The sequence below is a fragment of the Phascolarctos cinereus genome, unplaced genomic scaffold (genome assembly GCF_003287225.1).
Source record: "Phascolarctos cinereus isolate Bilbo 61053 unplaced genomic scaffold, phaCin_HiC Scaffold_726;HRSCAF=1367, whole genome shotgun sequence".
Lineage (NCBI taxonomy): Eukaryota > Metazoa > Chordata > Mammalia > Diprotodontia > Phascolarctidae > Phascolarctos > Phascolarctos cinereus.
Window position 1 is genome coordinate 350,336,527 of NW_027556098.1, and position 23,270 is coordinate 350,359,796.

General features: G+C 35.9%; 1 protein-coding gene across 1 annotated transcript; it reads left to right on the forward strand.

Annotated features, from left to right (window-relative positions):
- Nucleotides 1–2,478: 2,478 nt before the first annotated feature.
- LOC110195243 (olfactory receptor 51A7-like) lies at nt 2,479–3,414 on the forward strand. The gene has a single exon (XM_020967886.1). It carries the CDS (start codon nt 2,479–2,481, stop codon nt 3,412–3,414), a length of 936 nt encoding a protein of 311 aa, XP_020823545.1.
- Nucleotides 3,415–23,270: the final 19,856 nt, after the last annotated feature.

A 23,270-nucleotide genomic window follows, 5' to 3' on the forward strand; every position in this document is an offset into this window, starting at 1 on the left:
GATTCAGTGTTATCATTGTGCTTCCACTCACATTTTTCTCCTCGGATCATCATGAAAGTGGGTTCTATGTCAAATCTGCCTGTGAGAGTACCCAGGTCCTTTATATTATTAATAAATATTATTGTGTTATTATTGAAAGTGGAACTTTCTCACTCACCCTTTAGTTAAATGAACAGGAAAGGATTGTTAGAGAATATTTGCTTGTAGGAAGAGATCCTTTGAGAAACAGGTATTTGAGAAAGCACAAGGAAGTAGATGGAGATGGAAATCTTATAGTGAGCAAAATGATTGTTCATAATCCCAATCTCTGTGTGTCATTTTGGCTCTGCAATTGGTATGTGAATTAGAGGAATTCCTTAAACTGGAAGTATTAACAGGGTAGGATGTTTCAAATAAAAAAGTTCCATCAATGTCTGACAGTTAGTAGGAGCTAGAATAGATACTGTTAGTGACCTTTAAATATCCATGTAGATATTAATGAGATCAATATCTTTCAATCCAGTGATTCTCTCTGACTTCTCTATCTTAGCTATCCCCACACATTGAGAAATAGTTAGGGTATCTCTCAATCTTTTGAGGAGTCTTAAGCCACTATCATTGTTATTTACTATTCATGACACCAGGAAAATAAAATTAATAGCACATAAATACTTCATGCTTTACGCTTTCCAAAGCATTTTTCCTCACATCTACTCTGAGAGAAAGACTGGGTAAATATTATCTATCAATCAATCAATCTATCTATCTATCTATCTATCTATCTATCTATCTATCTGTCTATCTATCTATCTATCTATCTGCCTGTCTAGCTACACACACATACATACTTATGTATGTACACACACAATTGTGACTATTAGAAGTAATATACTTTGCTCCATGTTATGTGGCTAGTAAGAGAAAGAACTAAAATCCTGGTTTTTTTGGCACAAATCTCTCCACCACATGATGTGTGCCATCAACAGGGAAATTTGGAAGTTTCTAGAATTTAAAGAAATAGTCATTTGAATAAAATGGAGCAAAGAAGTGCTATTTCAGAATTCTTTTTGAAAGAGACTGAAACGTTCTTGGATTATCACTCAATATGTTTAATACTTTGAGGCTAGCTCCTCACTTGGCCTTTGTAAGGGTGACTCCCTCCAGGACCCTATCTTCTCTTTTATCAATAAGCCCCCATCAGCCAAGAAAAAGGGAACATGGGTGCTGATAGAAGCTCAGAATCTAATGGGGAGCTCCAAAATATTTATTTATATTTAAAAATATCCTACTTATAATGAGGAGCTTAGCACATGTTATACAGAGGTGTCATACTTGGTTTTATAGAAACCAGATTAACATGTAATTGGGAAAAGTTGAAAAGTTTAACAAAATAAATAAAAATACAATACAATAGATAATGCTAGTTTGTGATTTTCTATGTTAATTTGTGCGCTACAAGGGTCTGTTTTTATTTGAGTTTGATACTATTGGCATAATGGATAGAGAGTTGGCCTTGAAGCCAGGAAGACCTGTGTTTAATTCTAGTCTCTGACACTTATTGTCTATGGGACCAGGTAAATCACTTGGCTTCATAATGCTCTATGCAACTCTCTAAGACTGTAAGTTTCATAGAAGATGCTGAACTTCATTGGAAGAGTGAATTTCTTCACCATGAAATTTTCTATACCAAAAAAAGTCACAGGCCCAGTTACCTAACACTATCCTACTTCACAGGAGAAGATACACACACACACACACACACACACACACACACATTCAGTCATTTCAATTGTGTTCAGTTTTGTGGGTTTTCTTGCTAAAGACACTGGAGTGGTTTGCCATTTCCTTCTCCAGCTCATTTTACCCATGAGGAAACTGGGACAAATAGGGTTAAGTGACTTGCCCAGGGTCACAAAGCTACTAAGTGTCTGAGGCCATATTTGCATGCAGAAAGATGAGTCTTCCTGATTCCTCGATTAACACTCTAGTCACTATATCACCTAGGTGCCTAGTACACACACACACATACATATACATATACATATACATATACATATACATATACATATACATATACATATACATATACATATACATATACATATACATATGCATATACATATACATATACATATACATATACATATACATATACATATACATATACATATACATACACATATACATATACATATACACATGTACATGTACATATTCATATACATATACACATACACATACATACACACATACATATATACTCATATTGCTTAATGACTATGTTTCTGCATAGATATTCCTTAACATATTTCTCTCTCTTTCTTAACTCATATTTAACATATATGTATGTATCTGTATGTGTGAATATTTCCCAGTAAAGGCAACTATTTTACTTATTTTACTTTGGAATGAAAATATTCCCAAAAGAAATTAGAGCAAATAGCTATTTCTATGAATATCATTTCAGATTCAGGAGCATATCTTACCATCCTTGCCATCATGTCAACTTTGAATATCTCTGAAGGCATGGTCTCTACTTTCCTCCTCATTGGAATCCCAGGACTGGAACATATTCACATCTGGATATCCATCCCCATATGCTTCATGTACATCACTGCTGCTCTTGGCAACTGTACTATCCTCTTCATCATCAAGACGGAACCTTCACTTCATGAGCCCATGTACTATTTCCTATCAATGCTGGCCATCTCTGACATGGGCCTGTCCTTCTCTTCTGTACCCACCATGCTAAGGGTTTTTTTGTTCAATTCCCCTGGAGTCTCCCCCAATGCCTGTTTTACTCAGGAATTCTTTATCCACGGCTTCACTGATATGGAGTCCTCAGTGCTGCTGATCATGTCTTTTGATCGTTTTTTAGCAATTTGCAATCCCCTAAGATACAGTTCCATTCTTACTAGTGCTAGAGTTACACAGTTAGGACTAGTGCTTGCTATTAATAGTATACTCTTAGTACTTCCCCTCCCTTTTATTCTAAAGAGGCTGATCTACTGTAAGAAAAGACTTCTCTCTCACTCCTACTGTCTGCACCAGGATGTCATGAAACTGGCATGCTCTGACAATAGGATCAACTTTATCTATGGCTTTTTTGTTGCCCTCTGTATGATGTCTGACTTGGCTTTTATTGTGATTTCATACATATTCATCTTAAAAACAGTAATGGGCATTGCATCCCATGGGGAACGTCTCAAGGCCTTCAACACCTGCATCTGCCACATATGTGCTGTACTAACCTTCTATGTGCCCATCATCACCCTGGCTGCTATGCATCGCTTTGCCAAACATAAGTCTCCCTTGACAATGATCATAATTGCTGATGTCTTCCTGATGGTTCCCCCTTTAATGAACCCTATAGTATACTGTGTGAAGACACGGAAAATCCGTGAGAAGATTCTAGGAAGACTTGGATGGAAGTGAAAAAAAAATGAAAGTCAAAACTGGGAAGTGTTTGATGAAGGGATAAAGACAATGTTTCTCTATATGGGGGAGTGTAAATAAGGTCATTGTCATCATTATCATCATCATCATCATTACCACTACCACCACATCTTTTAATCCTGAACTATATAATAATAATAATAGTTAGCATTTATATATCATTTTGAGATTTAAAAAGTAATTTATATACATTATCTCAATTGCTGCATCATAATAACCCTGTGAGATAGATAAGATCATTATGCCCATTTTACAGATGAGGAAACTGAGACTGAGAGGTTAAGTGGTTTGTCCAACGTCCCACAGCTAATAGCTGCCTAAATCAGGATTTGAATTCAGTTCCTTCTGAATCCCAATCTACCACTCTATCTCCTGAGCCACCTAGTTGCCTCTCTTAGCTAGAAAAAAGTCCAAAATGAGAAATGGACCCTGCCCTTAATGAGTTCTCACTATAAAAGGCAGAAGAATATTGACATAGGACAAAAATAAACACAGTGATTAATGATAAAAATAATGGTATAAATATCTCAATTCACTACAGAATGAAGTTAAGCACTGGTAGATCACATAAAATGATGAGTCAGTGGAAGGAGCTTGCTTAGCCAGGAAGAATGGAACATCTCAGGTTTACTGGTTATTCATACAGTAAAAGGACCAGTCTGGCATTAAGTGAGAGGCATACCTGGTCTTCATACAGATATAGTTTCCTCTGTCCTTGTATGATAGAATCAATAGAACTTTTTTTCCATCACTGCCAAGAGCACCACCACCTCTCAACTTACCCTGGTTTAAAGCATTATCATCATTTTTGGTTCCTAATTAACTCAGGTCATATATTCAATCAATTGCCCAATCTTGTTGATTCTTTATTATTACCTTTGCAAAATTCCTTGAATCCCTTGAAATAATCCAAGGTCAGGATCTTGCCACCTCCCACTTGTACCACTGCAAAACATCCTAATTGGTTTCCTTCATCTTAAATCTACCCCTTCTCCAATCTAGCCTCCTTACAACTGCCAAAATGTTTTTTTTTTTGAGAATGACCATGTCATTCCCTCTTTTGAAAAAAATTCAAGACAAAACAACATAAACAAACAAAAAACCCTGCTGATTCTGCATTACCAATAGGATCATATATAAAATCTTCTGTTTGCCATTTCCAGTAAAACTTTTTCCTCTGCTACTGAGGTCATATGAGCAGCATAATAGTAGACTAGACATTTTCTTTGATCCTTATGACCTCTAAGACCTTTCCAAAACAAAAATTATTCATCAAAGATCAAGCTACTTTAACTGTCTCCATGATCTAGGATGGTTAGAGTCCAAAAGATGGTTAAACAAACAGTAACTGAAAATCACCTATCCTGAGCTCACCCAGCACTACTTCCCCTCTTCCCACGATATTGGTAGCAATGCTGCACTGAAAAAAAAATTGAAGTACTCAACACAAACTTACATCAAAACCCATACTTACACTTCAGTCCCACCTCCCTCTTTCCAGCCCTGTGGAGACCCTGTCTTCAGGCTGCAGAAGTTGGCTCAGGCCTCAACAGGGAGCTTGACCACAGCACTCCATGGGCAAAAGCTTGCTGGGGACTGTAACTCAGTGCTGTAAAGTTCTGAAGTGCTGATGTAAGAACAGAGAACTGAGGAATAGAAGAAGTAGGACAGATGAGCAGGATAGGACACCTCACAAATGAGCTGCTGTACAACAGTCCACTAAGCCTGAGGAGAATAGCACAATATCCAGCTGGGGCTAGTCCAGACCAACCAAAAGTCACTTGAAGCAGATACCTAGACTGGTGAATTGGGAGGAAGCTGAGATGCTTTGACATTGTAGCCCCCAAGAAAACCATGATCAGAGAGGAAAGAGTGAGAAAAAGAGTGAAAGGAAAATAAAGGATGGAGGGGAGAGCAGCAGACCAAAATCACCAAAGATCTCAGGAAGAAGAAAACTTAAAGACTTTGAACATAAAAATCAATAAGAAACAAAATAACAACAGGGGGAAAATATACCTCCAGATCTGGTAAACAAGTTCAGGAATTTATGAATAAATACTGAAAAATAAAGGAAAATGATCCAACACTTATGAGACAGAAGACCCTTTGGAATTTGAGGAGAATAAAGAACCACAGTGCACTGTTCCTCAATGGTTTAAAAGAAAAAAAAAGAGAAATATAAGAACAGAATTTACATCCTGCATAGTAAAAATAATGAGCAGAATAGGAAAAAAAAACTTGAATCTGCAATGATAAACTTCAGCAAAGAAATAACAAAAAAGAAGTAATATGTTGGAAATACAAATACACGGAAGTGAAAGGCAACCTAAAAGAAGAGAAGCAAAAAGCAAAATAACATTAAATGAAACTATGTTCACTATGCAATGAAATATTCTGATCTCAAAGATAGGATGTGTAAAGAAAACTTAATCTTTATAGGTTTTCCAGAGGAACAGGACAGTACAAAAAAGAATACCTTGAAACAGTAATAAAGGAAATAGTAGAAAAAGAAGTCCACAATTTCTGAACATAGAAACTGATATTTCGTTTGAAAGAATTCACAGATTGCCTCCAGAAAACAGCAGCAGCATCAGCAGCAGCAGCAAACTCCAAGACATATCATGGTTAAATTTAACATTTCAACCCAGAAACTAGTTCCTTAAGCAATCAGGGGAAAAAGACCTTCAACTGCAAAGGAAAGAGCATTTGAAAACTCTTCCTACACCCTCTAGAAAAATGAATAGGAAATAGGATAATATGTTTTGAAGAACATTAAAGCTCAGGATGCTGCCTAGAGTGAGCTATCCTGCAAATCTGAGCTTAACTATGTAGGGAAAAAAAAAAGATGGATATTCAATAACAACGAATAGTTTGACTATTTTTTTTAAAGAAAGTTAGAACTGAAAAAATTATTTGCCTTTAAACACCTCAAATGGCAGCTATCAGTAGTGAACAAATTCAGCAAGCAAGGATAGCAACAGTGACAGCGTGACAAGAGAAAGACCAGTAAGTGCCTTCTATTCAAGGGTGGGAAACCTGCCACCTCAAGACCACATGTGGCCTTCTAGGTCCTTGGGTGTGGATTTTTTTTTACTGAGTCCAAGTATTATAGAACACATATTTTTATTAAGGGAATTTCTTCTGTGAAATTTGTATTCAGTCAAAGGGCTGCACTTGAGGACCAAGAGAGCCACATGTGGCCTCAAGGCCACAGTTCCCCACTCCTAACTGATCTATCTTAAAAGAGAAATCTGGTAGAGAGAACAGTGAATCGGTGGATAGGGGACACTGTGGATAGAACCTGGAGATAGCCTACCTAGAGACGAATATTCCTTTTGTGGTTCTTCTTTGTTACATATGAGGGCACCTGAAAGGGGTGGGGAGTGGTGAGTAGGAGGATAGGAAGAAGGAGTGAGTGATGTGCAAGGGTCAAATTAAGGGTTAATAATGAGGGGAAGGTGACCTGTGTGGTTTCACAAAACAAAGATCCTACAGGGGAGTGGGTGAGGAGAAGGAAGGAAAGATTGAAGAAGAGGGTGGACAGGAAGGAGGGCTTACTTTGGAGGTATGAGAGGATTCTGTGAATGAATGTTCCCTATGGGGGAAGAGAGATGGTGGGTGGAGATGGTAAGTGAAAGACTCCACTCTGTATTTATTGCTCTTTCTGGTCTTAACTGCACTGAAGAAGATAACTCTTTCAGGTTAAACTCATCACCTCTAATCTAATTGCCAATCTGTTAACTCAAACCTTCACTGACAACACCTCTCAGCCACCTCTCCCATCAGATTGGAGGATTGAAAGGTGGGATGCCAGCCTCCTCCAAATGACTTCCTTTATAGAGGAAACTTTCAGCTAAAACATTTTTAGCTAAACTAAACTTTTTAGCTCACTCCACTCTGTATTTGTTGCTCTGTCTCATTCCAACTCCACAAAACTAGAAGACCCCTAACCTCCCCCACCACTTTCCTGCCCCTTTCATGTAATTGTCTTTCTTTTTTTATTAATTATATCCCCAGAACTTAATACAGTGGATGGCACATAGTAGGTACCTAATAAATGTCTATTGAATTGGGTTGACTTGAAGGGTGATGAGGACCCTACAGTGGATGAGGCCTGGGGGATTTGTTGCATAAAAAAATCTTGTCCTAGGAAATGAGGAGTTGGAATACCTCTAGGCCATTGGCACCTGAAGTAGGGGAACATAGACACAGAGAAATTTCCAGTCAAATTTCTCTCTGTCTCTCTGTCTCTCTGTCTCTCTCTCTCTCTCTCTCTCTCTCTCTCTCTCTCTCTCTCTCATATATATGCTATTCATACATATATAAATATGCAAATACACACACACATATATATTATATTTTGAATAATATTTTATTTCTTCCCAATGACATGTAAAAACAATTTTGAACATTTTTTTAAAAAATTGAGTTCCAAATTCTCTCCCTCCCTTTTCTCAAACTTCCTCTCTGATACAGTAAGCAATTTGCTGTAGGTTATGCATATGCACTCATGCAAAACATTTCCGTATTAGTCATATTGTGAAAGAAGACATACTAAAAATAACACAAAAATAAAGTGAAAAGTAGCAAGCTTTTCTTTGGGTCTTATTAATTTATTTATTTTTAGTTTTCAACATTCACTTTCTCACCATCTTGTCCCTACCTCCACCACAAGATGGCATGCATTCTGAATACCCCTTCCCTTAATCTGCCCTCCTTTCTATCTCCCCCCACCCCTTCTCTTATCCCTTTCCCCTTCTATTTTCCTGTAGAACAGGACAGATTTCAATACTCCATTGTCTGTATATCTTATTTCCCAGTTGCATGTGAAAACAATTTTTAACATTTGTTTTTAAAACTTTAGGTTCCAAATTTTCTCCCTTCTTCCCTCCCCACCCACCCTCGTTGAGAAGGCAAGCAACTCAATACAGGTTATACATGTGTAGTCATGCAAAATACTTCCATAGTAATCATGTGAAAAAAACTAAATATATTTTCCTTCATCCTACCCCGCCCCCCACATTTATTCTATTCTCTCTTTTGACCCAGTCCCTTCTTAGAAGTATTTGCTTCTAATTACACCCTCCTCCAATCTGCCCTCCTCTCTACCATATCCCTGCTCTCTTATCCCCTTCCTTCTTTCCTGTAGGTTAAGATAGTTTGCCATACCTAATTGAGTGTGTATGTTATTCCCTCCTTAAGCCAAATCTGATAAGAATAAAATTCCCTCTTCCCCTCTCACCTTCCCCAACTTCCCCTCCACTGCAAAAGCCTTTTCTTGTTTGTTTTATGTGAGATAATTTATCCCATTCTACGTCTCCTTTTCTTCTTCTCCCAGTATAATCCTCTCTCACCCCTTTTTATTCTCCAGATATCACCCATTCATCTTTAACTCACCCTGTGCTTTCTATCTATCAATTTATACGTATAATTTTTTCCCCTCCAACTGCCCTAATACTGACAAAGGTTTCATGAGTTACAAATATCATCTTTCCATGGAGGAATATAAACAGTTCAACCTTAATAAGGCCCTTATGATTTCTCTTTCCTGTTTACCTCTTCATGCTTCTCTTGAGTCTTATATTTGAAAGCCAAATTTTCTATTCAGCTCTGGTCTTTTCACTGAATGAAATAGCATGCTTTGATCTGCATTCAGTCTCTATCAGTTCTTTATCTGGAGGTGAATGACATTTTCCATCATGAGCTATCTCATATTGTCTTGATAATTGTATTGCTGAGAATAGCTAAATCATTGACAAGTGGTCATTACACAATATTACTGTTACTGTATATAAGCTTCTCCTGCTTCTGCTCAGTTCATTTTGTATTGATTCATTTAAGACTTGCCAGGATTTTCTGAAATCATCCTGCTCATCACTTTTTATAGCACAATGGTATTCCATTACAATTACATACTACAACTTGTTCAGCTGTTTCCCAATTAATGGACATCCCCTCAATTTCCAATTATTTGCCACCACAAAAACAGCCTTTATTTTTAATTAAAAATACTTATCAACAATTCACAAATTCTATTAAAAGCTGGGCATCAGTACTCAGAAAGTGATCTATTTAGGCTCTTCCTTTATGTTTAACCATGGTTACTTGCCTACATTCTCCATTCACTGCCATCTGCTAAAATGATTGAACAAATTTCTTAAACCATATTGTGATGGTTCTGTAGGTATTTCATACCAAAAAACAATGTGCTGCATATGTACATTCTTCAAGGTTAATCATATTTGGTCACCAGTGGGCCCTCCTTGGACTGTGCTTTTGAAGTTGCCATCAATGAATATGGGCTCAGTTCTTGTGATCACTGTTATAGTTCCCAGTTCATTGTAAAGCCAGTAGTTCTTCTCTGGTTTATTTTCATGCAGAAAAAGGCTCCCAAGTTTCTGTCAAGCTTACCATCCCAATTAGGTCAATTTCATCCTCAATCTGGCCTTTCTGCCCAGTGTCAGGATTTATGCTTTTCTACGAATATATTCTCTGTTCACAAAGATTATAATACCCAAATCAGTACAGTGGAACACACACACACACACACACACACACACATGCTTGTGTGTGTATATCTATATCTATGTATCTATCAAGAGATCAGTTGTGGGCTGCTTTCTTGTGATATAATGGGGGAGGGGTCTTACTATGGTAGAGTGTCATCTCTGATACTTGCAATAATTGTTATTCCGGAAGTGATGGACAATGGAAAAAGGGGAATCCATGGGGCAAACCCTATAAGCCAGAAGCAGAAAGTGTCTAGAGGAGAGAACCTAGAGTGAATACCATGAAAAATTCAATTATATGAAGAATACCAAGAAAAAAGAGAAAGAGAGACGATAATTATAAAGGTCATGAATCAGAGAATCAGAATTTAGAGTAAACAGAAAGATAAGATGGATAATGAAGAGAAATCCTTTATGTACAAGCAAAAATGAAATTTAGAAACTAAGGAATAGTCCTACCTGAAGGGGAGGTGAGGAAAGGTCAATCTACTTGTCTGAGAGAAAAAAAATGGAGAAAAAATATATATAACTAGATAAAAGCAGGAAAGAAAAAGGAACTGATAAATAAAATTCGAAAGGGAAAGAGGTAACAAATGAGAAGAAGGGATCAGGGGTGAGAAGAAGAGAGTCAGTTGGAACCTTAAAAAAAAAAACAAAGTAACTGAAAGAACATAATACTGTTTATAGCAGAAGAGTGAATTTAAAATTAAAAAGCTTCTATACTGATAACATTAATGCATTTAGGAGAAGGTAAGTGGTTGAATCTGAAGTGGAAAAAAAACTCTGTATCAAATTTATCTGGTAAGGATTTGGTATCCAAAGTATTTTATTTATTTATACATACATACATACGTACATACATACATACATACATACATTTATATACACATACATACATATATGTGTGTACAGATATGTACATACATTACAAATGTACATGTATTATTATATATACACATGTATATATGATATGTAATGGTTTTGTATATAGAAAGTGTATATATACTCATATGTATATTGTGTTTTGCATATATGGTGTATATACATCTACACATGTGTGTATATACACAGTAAACACATATGTAACTAATAGTCATTTCCCAATAGATAAATGCTCAAAGGATGTAAGCAATTCACAAAAGAACTGCAAATTATTCTCAACCACATAAAAAAAAGTGTTCCAACTTACAAATAATGAGGTAAATGCAAATCAAAACATCCCTGAAAATTGACAAAAATGACAAAATATTGCAACAGTAAATGCTGGAGGCATGTGTGGAAAGATAGGCATGCTAATAAATTGTTGGTGGTGTTGTGAAATGGTACAACAATTTTAGAAAGCAATTTTGGATTGTGCAAATAAAGTGACTCAAATGTCCACCCCCTTTGAACCAGATACCCCATTACTCAACTTATACCCCAAAAAAGTTATTGATAAGAAAAAAGCCCATATACTCTAAGATATTTATAGCTAAGAATTGGAATTATGGTAGATACTCATCAATTTGGAATGGCTAAAAATATAGTTTGCAATGAACGTAATGGAATATTACTGTGCTGAAGAAATGTGTAATGAATATAGAGAAGCAAAGACAGATTCATATGAACTGATGCAGTGAGGTAAGCAGGACCCAAAAACAATATACAAAGTAAGTATAATAATGTAAATAGAAAGAACAACACACAAAAGAATCAAAAGCAAATATGACAAAATTACAAAATATATAACCTTTAGGAAGTTTTCCCTGTATTAATCCCAAATCTGCCTTCCCCTCATTTCTACCCATTGCACCTTATTTTGTCTTTTGAGCCCAGAAAAAGAGCAAAAAAAAAAGCTTAATTTTACTTCTGTATCATGACAGCTTATCACATATTTGAATATAACATATTGTTTTCCCATGTCATTTCTTCTTCAAGATAAATATCTTCACTTCTTGCTGATGATCATATGGAAAGATTTATAGTTGTTTGCAAACCCTGGTTGCTTTCCTCTGTATATTCTTCAACTTGTCAATGTCCTTCCAAAAAAAAAAATCAGTGTGAGATATCATATTCCTGTTTAACTCTGGCAGAATATAGAGCAGGGTTTGTTCTTAACCTCTGCTCCCAATGTGTCCCCAAATAAATTTCAGGGTGTCCATGAATTTGGAGGAGGAAATCACATCTTTCTTTTTGCAAATCTCAAACCAAAATTTAGCATTTCCTTCAATTATTCAAAAACATTATTCTGAGGAGTCCATAGGTTTTATCAGTCTCTCTCTCTCTCTCTCTCTCTCTCTCTCTCTCTCTCTCTCTCTCTCTGTCTCTGTCTCTCTCTGTGTGTCTATTTCACTCACACACACAACACAGCACACAACACACACACACACATACATGAAAGGGTTAAGAGCCTTTATCTATTGGGACTATAAATTCACTCACACCGGACACTAAGATTCTATTGTGTCAGAAAGCAATCTAGTGTAGGGACAAAAAATTCACTGGACTTGGTCTCATAATACTTGGATCGAAATTCTTCTTCCAGTACTTATATGTTGTATAACTTTGAGTAAATCACTTAAAATCCTAGTCTTGTTTTTCTTATCTATAAAATGAGAGTTATTATATTTATGCTGCCTCTCTTGCAAAATTTTTGTGAAGATAAAATGATAGAACGCAGGTAAAACATTTTGTAAGCATTGAAGTCCTATACAAATTTATTATTGTAACTATTGTCAGAATTATGGTTGATTGATTATTTTAAAAATTATTTGAATCGTTTTAGAGCTAGAGTGGACTTCAGAATGCAACTAGTCACCCCAGATGAGGAAACTGAATGTCAGGATGGTCATAGCTTCTTTTCAGTCACACAGGTAACATGAGTCGCAGTTAGGATGTGAACCTAGGTTCCCTGAGTTCAGATCCAGAGCTCTTTCCATTGTCCCATTCTGTCACAATTGTGATTGTCATTGATGTTTTTGTGGTTAATGAAGCCTAAGATCTCATTATTATGATTTCTGTCACATCACACTTTCTGAGCTTGTGATCCAGTAAAATGCTGAGGCCATTTTCAATTTTCAAATGATGAATGTGGAGCCCAAATATGTTATAACTTATATAGGACTGACAGCTCTTGAATTTTAATATCTGCCATCTTGTGTTAAAATTTTTCAATTCACCCTTCATACCTTGGAAGACATTTACCTTTGGGAGGGAGCTTATGAGTTAGTCAGGGGGAAAGGAATAGGTTAGTCCAACCTTCACTAGGAGAGACACATAGTCCTGTTTGCTCTGGGTGGTTCAATGTGGTGTTAGGCTGATAGCTTGGTGGATCCAGTTTCAGAACCTGAAAGAGTCTGAAGGGGCTGGATGACACAGGAAGGACAGAGCTGAGACCACTGTGGAAGCTGGAAAGTCCTTTTCCCTGGCCCTTACAGAACACAGTTTTTTCATGTAAATTCTTAAATATGTCATTTTATTTGTTAGTAGGGAGGGCTCTCTGGGAGGAGAAAGGGACAAGGAGGATATATTTGGAAGCCAATGTGATATAAAAACAAAAGGAATCAATTGAAAGGTCATTTAAAAAACTTTTTTGTGTGTGCTTTATTTGATCATTACAATGACCTCTGCATGCTCGGTTTTTATTTGATTATTAATAGAGCACACTTTTTTTTTCAAATGTATGTAATTAAATGTAGTATTTCACCAGTATAATCAAAATTATTAAAGTAATTTGTTTTGATGTAGTACTGTTTTGGGTGCTATCTAGGGCAAAGTGTATTGGCCCTACCCCTGTGCCCCAGGCGTTTCCAAGCTAGGATCAATAACGCAAAGGTGGTTAAAAATAACGAAGTCCAGAACCACACCAAACTATCGTGTAAGTGGATTGCCTAAGCATTTGCAATGTAGTATAGAGGGCAAATCTTGATGCAGGAGTCAGAAGAATAATGTTTGAGCCTCAATTGTGCCACTTACCAGCTGTATAGCTTTGACCAGGTCACTTACATTCTCTGAGCCTCTGTTTGCTGATAGGAAAAAGAAGAGGCTTAGACTGGAAGACCTCAAGATCTCTTCCAACACTAAAGGCCAGTCAAATTGTGAGTACAAATAGCTTATGGTGGATAGATAAGATCCAAATGGACTTGTGAGAACAGTATGACAGCATAGGGGCCGTGTCAATAATTTTGATGAAGTCACAGGACAAACGCCCTCCCCCATGTCCAGCTAAAGAAGTAAGCATGATTAAAAATGAGGATATTCAGACACAGACACACACACACACACACACACACACACACACACACATATCCTACATACATACACACTTCCACAACATCCCAGGTACTATTGCAGGCAAAGAAGCTAAGGTGCTGACTGGAGTTATACTGAATTAACTTTGCACTCAGGAGGATTGATCTGGGACTACTGTGGGCTCATTTCACAAGAATATAAAAGCATATTTAGGATTTTTGTATGGAGCTACTGAGAGTCTAAGGGACTCTTTTGCTGACTGCTGTTGATCTCTTATCAGGTGGTTTCTAGCTTCATGAGCTGTTTTAGTGCCTAGGGAATTACTTTTACCTGAGAGTACTTGAACACATACACACACACACACACACACACACACACACACATATGTATATATGAGATTGATTACTTGAATCCTCAGTCTCTGAGTGATTCATTGTACCACATCTAGAATAGTGACCCAAATATCTGTTTGTATGAGTTGCTGAAGATGAAACTTAATATGAACTGGGGAGACAGATGCTCCTCCTGGACCTTCAACATTCTCAGGGTCCTTGTGGGATTACCTCAGGTCAAATCTGATTCTCAGCTTTTTCAACCCAGGAACTCAATTTTATTAGTCCACCCAGGAGAGATGGGGTTCAGAGGAAATGATTAACACTAATCAATATCACAAGAACCTGACCTGCTAACCAGACATCTTGTTATTAATTACACCAGGGATTTTGTATTTCCAGTGACCTGGTACAGAGTTTCTTCTCCAAGACAGAACTGGAAAAAGATTGGCACACAGTCTTCTTCCTCTTTTTATAAATTTCATGTACACAACTAGTTCTTTTTTCACTGTTTGGTGTGCTATAACAGCATTGTCTTATGCATGTTGAATAAATGATAATCTCTCTATCTGAGTTAAACTTTAGTATCTGAGGAATTCACAGATTTTTTTTTCTTGGTGGGGATGAGAACTTTGACAGCTAGGTGACCTCATTCATTCTAAATAGTTTTATCTTAACTTCCCTTTCTTTTAAAAAAATATTTATTTTATTCTGAACTTAAAAAATAATACAAGCATTACTATAACATAGTATAATAGAAAAAAAGATGATTATACATGAAACTGGAAATGTATAATATACAACTTGCTGTACTTTTAAAATATATAACAAAGTTGTCATGTAACTTTGTTTTTTCTCCCTTTTTTTCTTCCCTCCCTGTTGCCCAATCTAGAGATGACCACAATTAGACACAAATATGTATGTGCGTGTGTGTGTGTGTGTGTGAAAAACCATTCTATAAATCTTTTTATCAGTTACTTCTCTGGATGCAGATAATGTCTTTTTTCACATGTCCTCTATGGTTACTTTGGGTGTTTATGATGGTCAAAATGACTTAGTCATTCAAAGTTGTTATTAAAACAATATTGTTGTTCTTGTATACAATGTTCACTTCCCTTTCTAAGAGTGACTTGTTTTTCTGTTTTATCCTCAAATTCTGTGTTTTCTAGGCAATGATTGTTTGTATGTATATATGTGTATATGTGAGTATATGTGTATGGATATATGTGTATAAGTATATATTCATATTCGTAGATATGTTGTGCAAGCATATATATGTATAGGTATATTGTGCACATGTGTATGAATATGTACATATGTATATAGACATGCATTTGTATGTGTATATACCTATATGTATGTATATAGATGTGCGTTACTTTATGAGAGATATTCTGATATAGTCAATACTCTGTTTTTTTAAATTATATTGCCACAAGTAGCAATAGAGATGCAGGCTCACAGTCAGGCATATTTGGATGCAACTATACAGTCCCACCTCTGACACACACTAGCTATGTGATTTGGGGCAAGTTACTTCCCCTCTCCAGATCCTGGTTAATTCTCTGACACTCTCAGACATACACCAAGTATCAATATGCTTTGGCAGAACACATTTCCTCACCACAACAGTAGTCTATACCAGTATATCCATATATCACCTTTAGGTCTGCTGGGAAATAAGGCATACCAGCAGTGCATCTGCTTGATCTTCCTTGTTGAAGGTAAGCTCAGACACCTGTGCTCCCAGAGTCATGGCACTGTTTCTTGTGGAAGTTATATTTGTGTATACATGTGTTTGTATGTGTATGTGTATGTGTATATATACATATATATATATATATATATATATATATATATATATTATATATATATATATATATATATGATCAACCCAATTCCTTTAAGTTTCTTTCAGTCTCCTCCCATTCAGCTGAAGACCTTGGCTGCTGTCTTGCTATGATCTTTCAGAAAGAGCAGGAACCATTGGCAATGGCTTCAAAGTCATCCTAGAAAGGTAGATTTTGTTTTATGTTATGCCTTTTCTTTTGACTGTTCTTATCCGTATGGGGCTGAATCCCCTCACTGAGAAACTTCACCCTATTTTATAGTGACCATCCAGCATATTTCAAAATCTTCATCTCTGAACCCTAGATCATAACCAGGCAATGGTCCTTTGATCAATGGTCAAACCAAACAGCACTCAGGGTTCCCCAGGTTTTAATTTTTTAAGTCTTCATCTTTCCTCGTTTACTGAAGATAAGGGTTTGGAGAAAAATTATAGAGGGAAAATCATTGGCTATTCAAATTATTTTCTGGACTTTTCACAAGGAGCAAATGAGCTTCTAAATAACTTCCCATATTTTATAAGGTACAAAGTGAAAGATTCAACTCTGAAAGGGGCTCACCCTTTACAAAGCACAGTAAATAAGGGATACCCTTACAAAAGTGTTTAGAATTTAAACCTGAGAAATATAGATAATGATAATTGAAAGATTGGTTTCAAGAATCATGTTAATATGCTATATTATAAAGGTACACATATTTGAAATTTTTAAAATGAATTTAACTATGAAGTTGGCCAAACAATTTCTGACCATATATAGATAACAATATTTGAATCACAAGACAGGTTGTACTTATGTTTATTCAGAGCATAACTTGAAAACCATGGATATATTTTGAATGTAAGAGAATTAGGAAAAGTTACTTATACAATCATTTTATGATCTGTCTGTTATTACTTACACTGTAAACCTTAAAGTCATCTCTAAGACATTCCTTAATTAAATTGAGTTTGTAGTTGCATCCAGGAAGTAAAACATTGGATCACTCCATATAATCCATGTAAACAATTATCTTCATCAGACAAGTGGGTGTGTAGATTGGGATTTGGGAGGATGGGAGTGGAGAGAATGGGGGAGGGACTTTTGGGAAGGTATGTGTATTGGGATTTGGAAGGTGGGGGAAAGAATATGTGGACTCTTGGAGGGGTGGGTAAGATGGGGAATGGGAAGATGGGAAAAGAAGATAAGATAACAGGGATAAGGTAAAAAGAGGCAATGAGAAATAAAATAGTGAGTAAAAATAAGATGAAAGGAAATTCACAAATAGTAATTATAACTTTGAAAGTGAATGGGATGTTGATAGCTGTTCTCTTTGTGGTGTCAAAGAACTGGAAATTGCAAGGATCGCTATCAACTGGGGAATGGCTACTTGAAAGCAGAGGAGGAAGAAACAGCTAATAACTAGAACACAAATAGATAAATCAACCAGGAAGTTATTAAAACAGAAAGGATAATGTATGCAAAGATTTCTAAATTATTGTTAATGTTTCTAAGTAAAAATTACCAGACAAATGAAATTGAGCCAACATTTGATGAAATAGAGGAATCTGTGGATTCACAAGGAGCATGTAACTGTATTGGGATATTCTTGAATGCATCAAGAGAGAAATCACAGTCTTGCAATAATAAATGAAAAGGAAGAAAAATGGCAGAATTCCTGGCCTAATCAGCAAAAGTAATTAGACAAATAGAAAAACCTGAATGTACAGAGGTAATTTTTTGAAAAAAAAAAAGGAGTAGAGAACAACCAAATAAGAATACAAATACATTAAGGGACAACCTGGGAAAAGAGGAGCAAAAAACAAAAACAATAAAGAGCAAACATATCATCTCTATACAATGCATCAAGCTCAAGGAGATATAAGCATCCCAGAAAAACATGACAATTCAAAAAACATCAGAGTGCAAAAAATAATATAGGAAATCTGTTCAGAACTTTTGAATGCAGAAAACAAAGTACCAATCAAATGTATCCAGTTACTTGGTTGAGGGAGAAGAGGTTATCCTGCAAAGTCCAAGAATAATGGGGTTAAATATAGCTATTCCTTGAACAAATAGAAAATTCATCAAGTGACCAGGATAAAGACCTTCAAATATAAGGAAAAAAGAAATTCAAATGACATAAGATAATTTTGTAGCAGCCTGAAACTATAAAATGAGATAGAATAATATATTCTTATAAGCAAAGGAGTTCAAAATGCAACCAAAGAAATGATCATATTCTGAAAACTTCAGCCAAATCGTGAACAGAAAGGTAGTCTCTTGGTAAAAGAAAATCATTTAAAGCATTCCTACCCAAACAAAACAAAATAAAACAAATAAACAAACCAACAAAAACAGACATGAGCTGATCGTTCAATTTGCAAATGTCTCCAACAACAGAAACATAAGAAAGGTAAATAATTACAAAGCCTAAGGAAAAGCACAAGCAATAAAATAAGTTGCATAAGTTCTAGAGACTATTAAATGCAGCTAGGTATTGCAATGTGTAGAGTGCTGGGCCTAGAGTCAGAAAGATTCATTTTTTTGAGTTCAAATCTGGCTACAGACATTCACTAGCTGTGTGACCCTGGGCAAATCATTGAACCTTGTTTCCCTCAATTTCTCATCTGTAAAATGAGCTGGAGAAAGAAGTGGCAAACCAGTTCAGCAGCTTTGCAAGAAAATTTCAAATGAGCTCGTGAAAAGTCAGAAATGACTGAAATGAATGAACAACAACAATGGGGATTATTAAAAAGAAAAATACAAAGAGAAAAACATCCTTGCTGATTTTTTTTAAAAAAAGAATTACAACAGAGGAACAACTAAAAGAGTCCTTTCTAAAAGTACAGAAGGGATAAAGATGACAGCAGAATTTAAAGAAAATGGGGAAATGATAGTGGAGGAACAGGTATAAAACATCATGGAGTAAACATCACAATTCCCCTATCCCTTTTACAAGTGAGTTAACATATTTTGTGGGACTTACCTGATAAACAGGAGTGTGCATAAAAGGCCAGAGAGGAAATAGAAGATGTAGGGGAGAGTGTGATGTAACCTCATCAAATTAATGGTGAGTAATGAAGAGAAAATAATTTATTTTGTCTCTCCAGAAAAGGGGTGATGTAGGAGAAATGGGTGAGGTGGCAAAAAGAAGGATTGAAAGGGAGGGAAAGAGGGGCAGCTAGGTGGCACAGTGGATAGACCACAGGCCCTGAAGTCAGGAGGACCTGAGTTCAAATCCATCCTTAGCCCAAACACTTGACATGTACTAGCTGTGTGACCTTGGGCAAGTCATGTAACCTCGATTGCCTCACTAAAAAAAAAAGTGAAAGAGGGGGAAAGAAAATGGAAGTCTTGATTCAGTGGTGGGAGAATTTCTCACTGAAGACCATTGCCTTGTGGAGAAATATAGTCTGTAATGGGAAATAAGGGGCTTAAAATGGGTTTAGTGTGCAGGGATTTAGCACTCAGAGAGACTATTACCACTTAAAGGATATTTTCCTCCATGGATAACATCCTGCTTCAAGAGAAGGGAAAGCAGAGTTCATGTGTCAAATAACATCTAGAAGAGTTGGAGGAAATTCTGTGGCAAATAGAAAAAATGTCATGTGTAAGGCAAAGGTAGAATTGGAACACATGATTATACTCACAGAGAAATTAGTATTTGTATTCTCACTATCTTCCACAATAATTGATATCTCATGAGGCACAACAAAAAGAAAGGGGAAAGTGAGAAATATTTATGTCAATATCATAACTATTACTTAGAAAAAAGAACATAAAATTACTACTTTTGAAGTTTGAATTTTATGAGGAATACCTACTACTTAAAGAAGGGATAAATAAAGAATGTAAACCAAAGGATAAAATTTTATAATAGAAAGGGAAGAAAACTGATGAAAGGAATAAAGTAAAAATAATCTCTTATTTTTGAAAAAGGCGTAGAATTTAAAAAATGAAACCTACACAATAAAATAAGCTGAATAGGAGGTGAAGAAGGATGCTTTTAGTTAAGTATTTAACAGAAATAAGGGAAGAGTTAGATAAATAGAAAAGAGGAAGGAAGAAAGAGAAAGTAATAAATATTATGTAAAACACCAAAACTAGAGAATGGATGACAAATGTAGAGTGGAGTGTTGACGGTTAAGGGAAAGGGATACTTTTTGAAAAGTGTTATCTTAAGGTGGATTAAACAATGCTAAGCAGAGAAAAGGGAAGGGAAATAAAATTTCCAAATTAATAAAAAAGAGAGACAATCAGAAGAAAGTATAAATCCAGCTCATAATTTTAGAAGCAAATAAACATGCAAAAATGTTTATAACAGCTCTTTTTTTGTGGTGGCCAAGAATTGGAAATTGAGGGGATACCCATCAACTGGGGAATGGTCAAACAAGTTGTAGTATATGAATGCAATGCAATACTACTGTTCCATAAGAAATGATGAGCAGGCAGACTTCAGAAAAACCTGGAAGGACTTGCATGAATTGATGCTGAGTGAAATGAGCTGAACCAGGAGAACACTGTACACAGTAACAAAAACATTGTTCAATGACCAACTTTGATAGACTTAAATCTTCTCAGCAATATGAGGATCTAAGGCAATTCCAAAAGACTCATGATGGAAAATGCTATCCACATGCAGAGAAAGAACTATGGAGTCTGAATACAGATCGAAGCATACTATTCTATTATCTCTCTCTCTCTCTCTCTCTCTCTCTCTCTCTCTTTTTCTTTCTTGTGTTTTTTCCCTTTGGTTCTAATTCTTCTTTACAACATGACTAATGTGGAAATACATTTGATATGATTGTACTTGTATAGCCTATATGATACTACATGCCATCTTGGGAAGCAGGGAGGGTAAGGAGGTGGAGAAAATTCAGAACTCAAAATCTTATAGAAATGAATGTTGAAAACTGAAAATCAACAAATAAATAAATAAAATTAAAAAGGAAATGCAAGTGAACATTTTCCCTGCAACTTATACAGTAGTCCTATGGAGTGTCTTAGAGCACTAAGACATTAAATTACTTTCCCAGTGACAACAGCCAGTGTTGCAGAGGTAAGGCATGGTCTTCCCTCTGTTGATTATTTTCAAGTTATCCTGTGTAGATTTTATTTGTACATAATTGTTTTCACATTGTCTACACCATTAGAGTGTAAGCTCCTTGAAAGCAGGGAATATGGGAATATATTTTGTCTTTCTTTGTATTACCAGTAAAGAGCACAGTGACTGGCACATATTAGATTCTTTTTTTTTTTGGCTAGGCAATGGGGTTAAGGGACTTGTCCAGAGTCACACAGCTAGTAAGTGTTATGTGTCTGAGGCCAGATTTGAACTCAGGTCCTCCTGAATCCAGGGCCAGTGCTCTATCCACTGCACTACCTAGCTGCCCCTACATATTAGGCTCTTAATAAATGCTTATTAACCGAAAAAAAAGTAGAAGTGAATAAACAATCTAATAAAACAAAAAAGAGTGACATTGTATAAGAAAACAAATCCCACAATCTTTTGTTTACAAGAATGAACAAAAAAAAAACCCTTCCAAAACTACACAATAGAGATTAACACTAGACCTAAAAGAATTATTGCGTATTTTATTTCTTATCTTTTCAAAACAATATCTTTCACAACAGGATTTTTTCCTTGCATTGTATTTTTTTTAATCCCTTCACATTTAAAGTTATGGGAATGAGGTTTGTATTTTCCTCTATTTATAACCCTAATCCTGATTTTTATTCCAAATCAAGATTTGTGTACTCCTCTCCTACTTTTAATATACTTTCTCTTTTCACCTACTTTTATTTAAACAGCCTTAAGGCAACCCTATTCTCATAGGTTTTCTTTCTGTTACCCTTAAGCCCCTACATCTCTCCTCATTCCCATCCTTTTTCTTAGGTGACAGAGTTTTACTTCATTTATTAATTCTTTCTTCCTTTCATTTAGTTACCTAATTAAATACTTTTTGAAAAACTCCAACACCCATTCATGCTGAATACCCTCAAAGAATAGGTATAGAGGGATTTTCTTTTTTTATATATCTACAACCACAAGCAAGAATCACGTTCAGTGAAGATATACTAGAAGCTTTCCCAATAAATACAAGAATAAAACAATTATTCTTGTTGTTCAGTACTTATTCTGTCATGTCCTACTCTTTGTGACCCGATTTGAGGTTTTCTTGGCAAAGTCACTGAAGTGGTTTGCCACTTCCTTCTCCAGTTCGTTTATGGAGAGAAGCTGAGCAAACAGGGTTATGTAACTTGTTCAGGATCACATAATTAGTAAATATCTGAGGTCACATTTGAACTCAGGTCTTTCTGATTTCAGGCCCAGTGCTCTATTCACTGTGCCACATAGCTGTTCCTAAAGCAATTATTACTATTTTATTTATTAACAGAAATGCTAGCAATATGAATTAGTTGAGACAGAAATGGAATGTAGTAAGAGAATCAAAAGGGAGATAAAACTAATGATATTAGATTATGACATGATGCTTTACTTTTAAAATCTTTTAAAATGTTACTTTTGAAATTTTAAAGAATCAGTCCCGTAGGACTTCATATCCACTGCTCATATCCACATATCTACTCTCTCCTCTGCAGGCTATTCCTTCTCATACCTACCACAACTCACACAGCCAGGAAGAAATATGGCCATAATTCCCTTCTCTCAACCATTTCTCTCCCAATTCCTCTATCAATCTCAGTCATCTTTTGCTTTTTTAGATTCCCCTAATACCCTGGTACCTCCTTTTCCCCACTGTCATTTCTTTCACACAGGACACCCCACATTAGTCTACCAACTTTTTCAAGGACTTTAGTATCTTATTTAAAGTCTTCGTCTCCATTCTGTCATTATTTTCAGAAACTTCATTATCCATATTTGACAACCTCTCCAAAAACCTGACCACACACTTTCTCAATGTCCTTTTGAG

What these genes read in the sequence shown, in the direction of transcription:
- LOC110195243 (XM_020967886.1), top strand. Translation starts at nt 2,479, where the DNA reads ATGTCAACTTTGAATATCTCTGAAGGCATGGTCTCTACTTTCCTCCTC.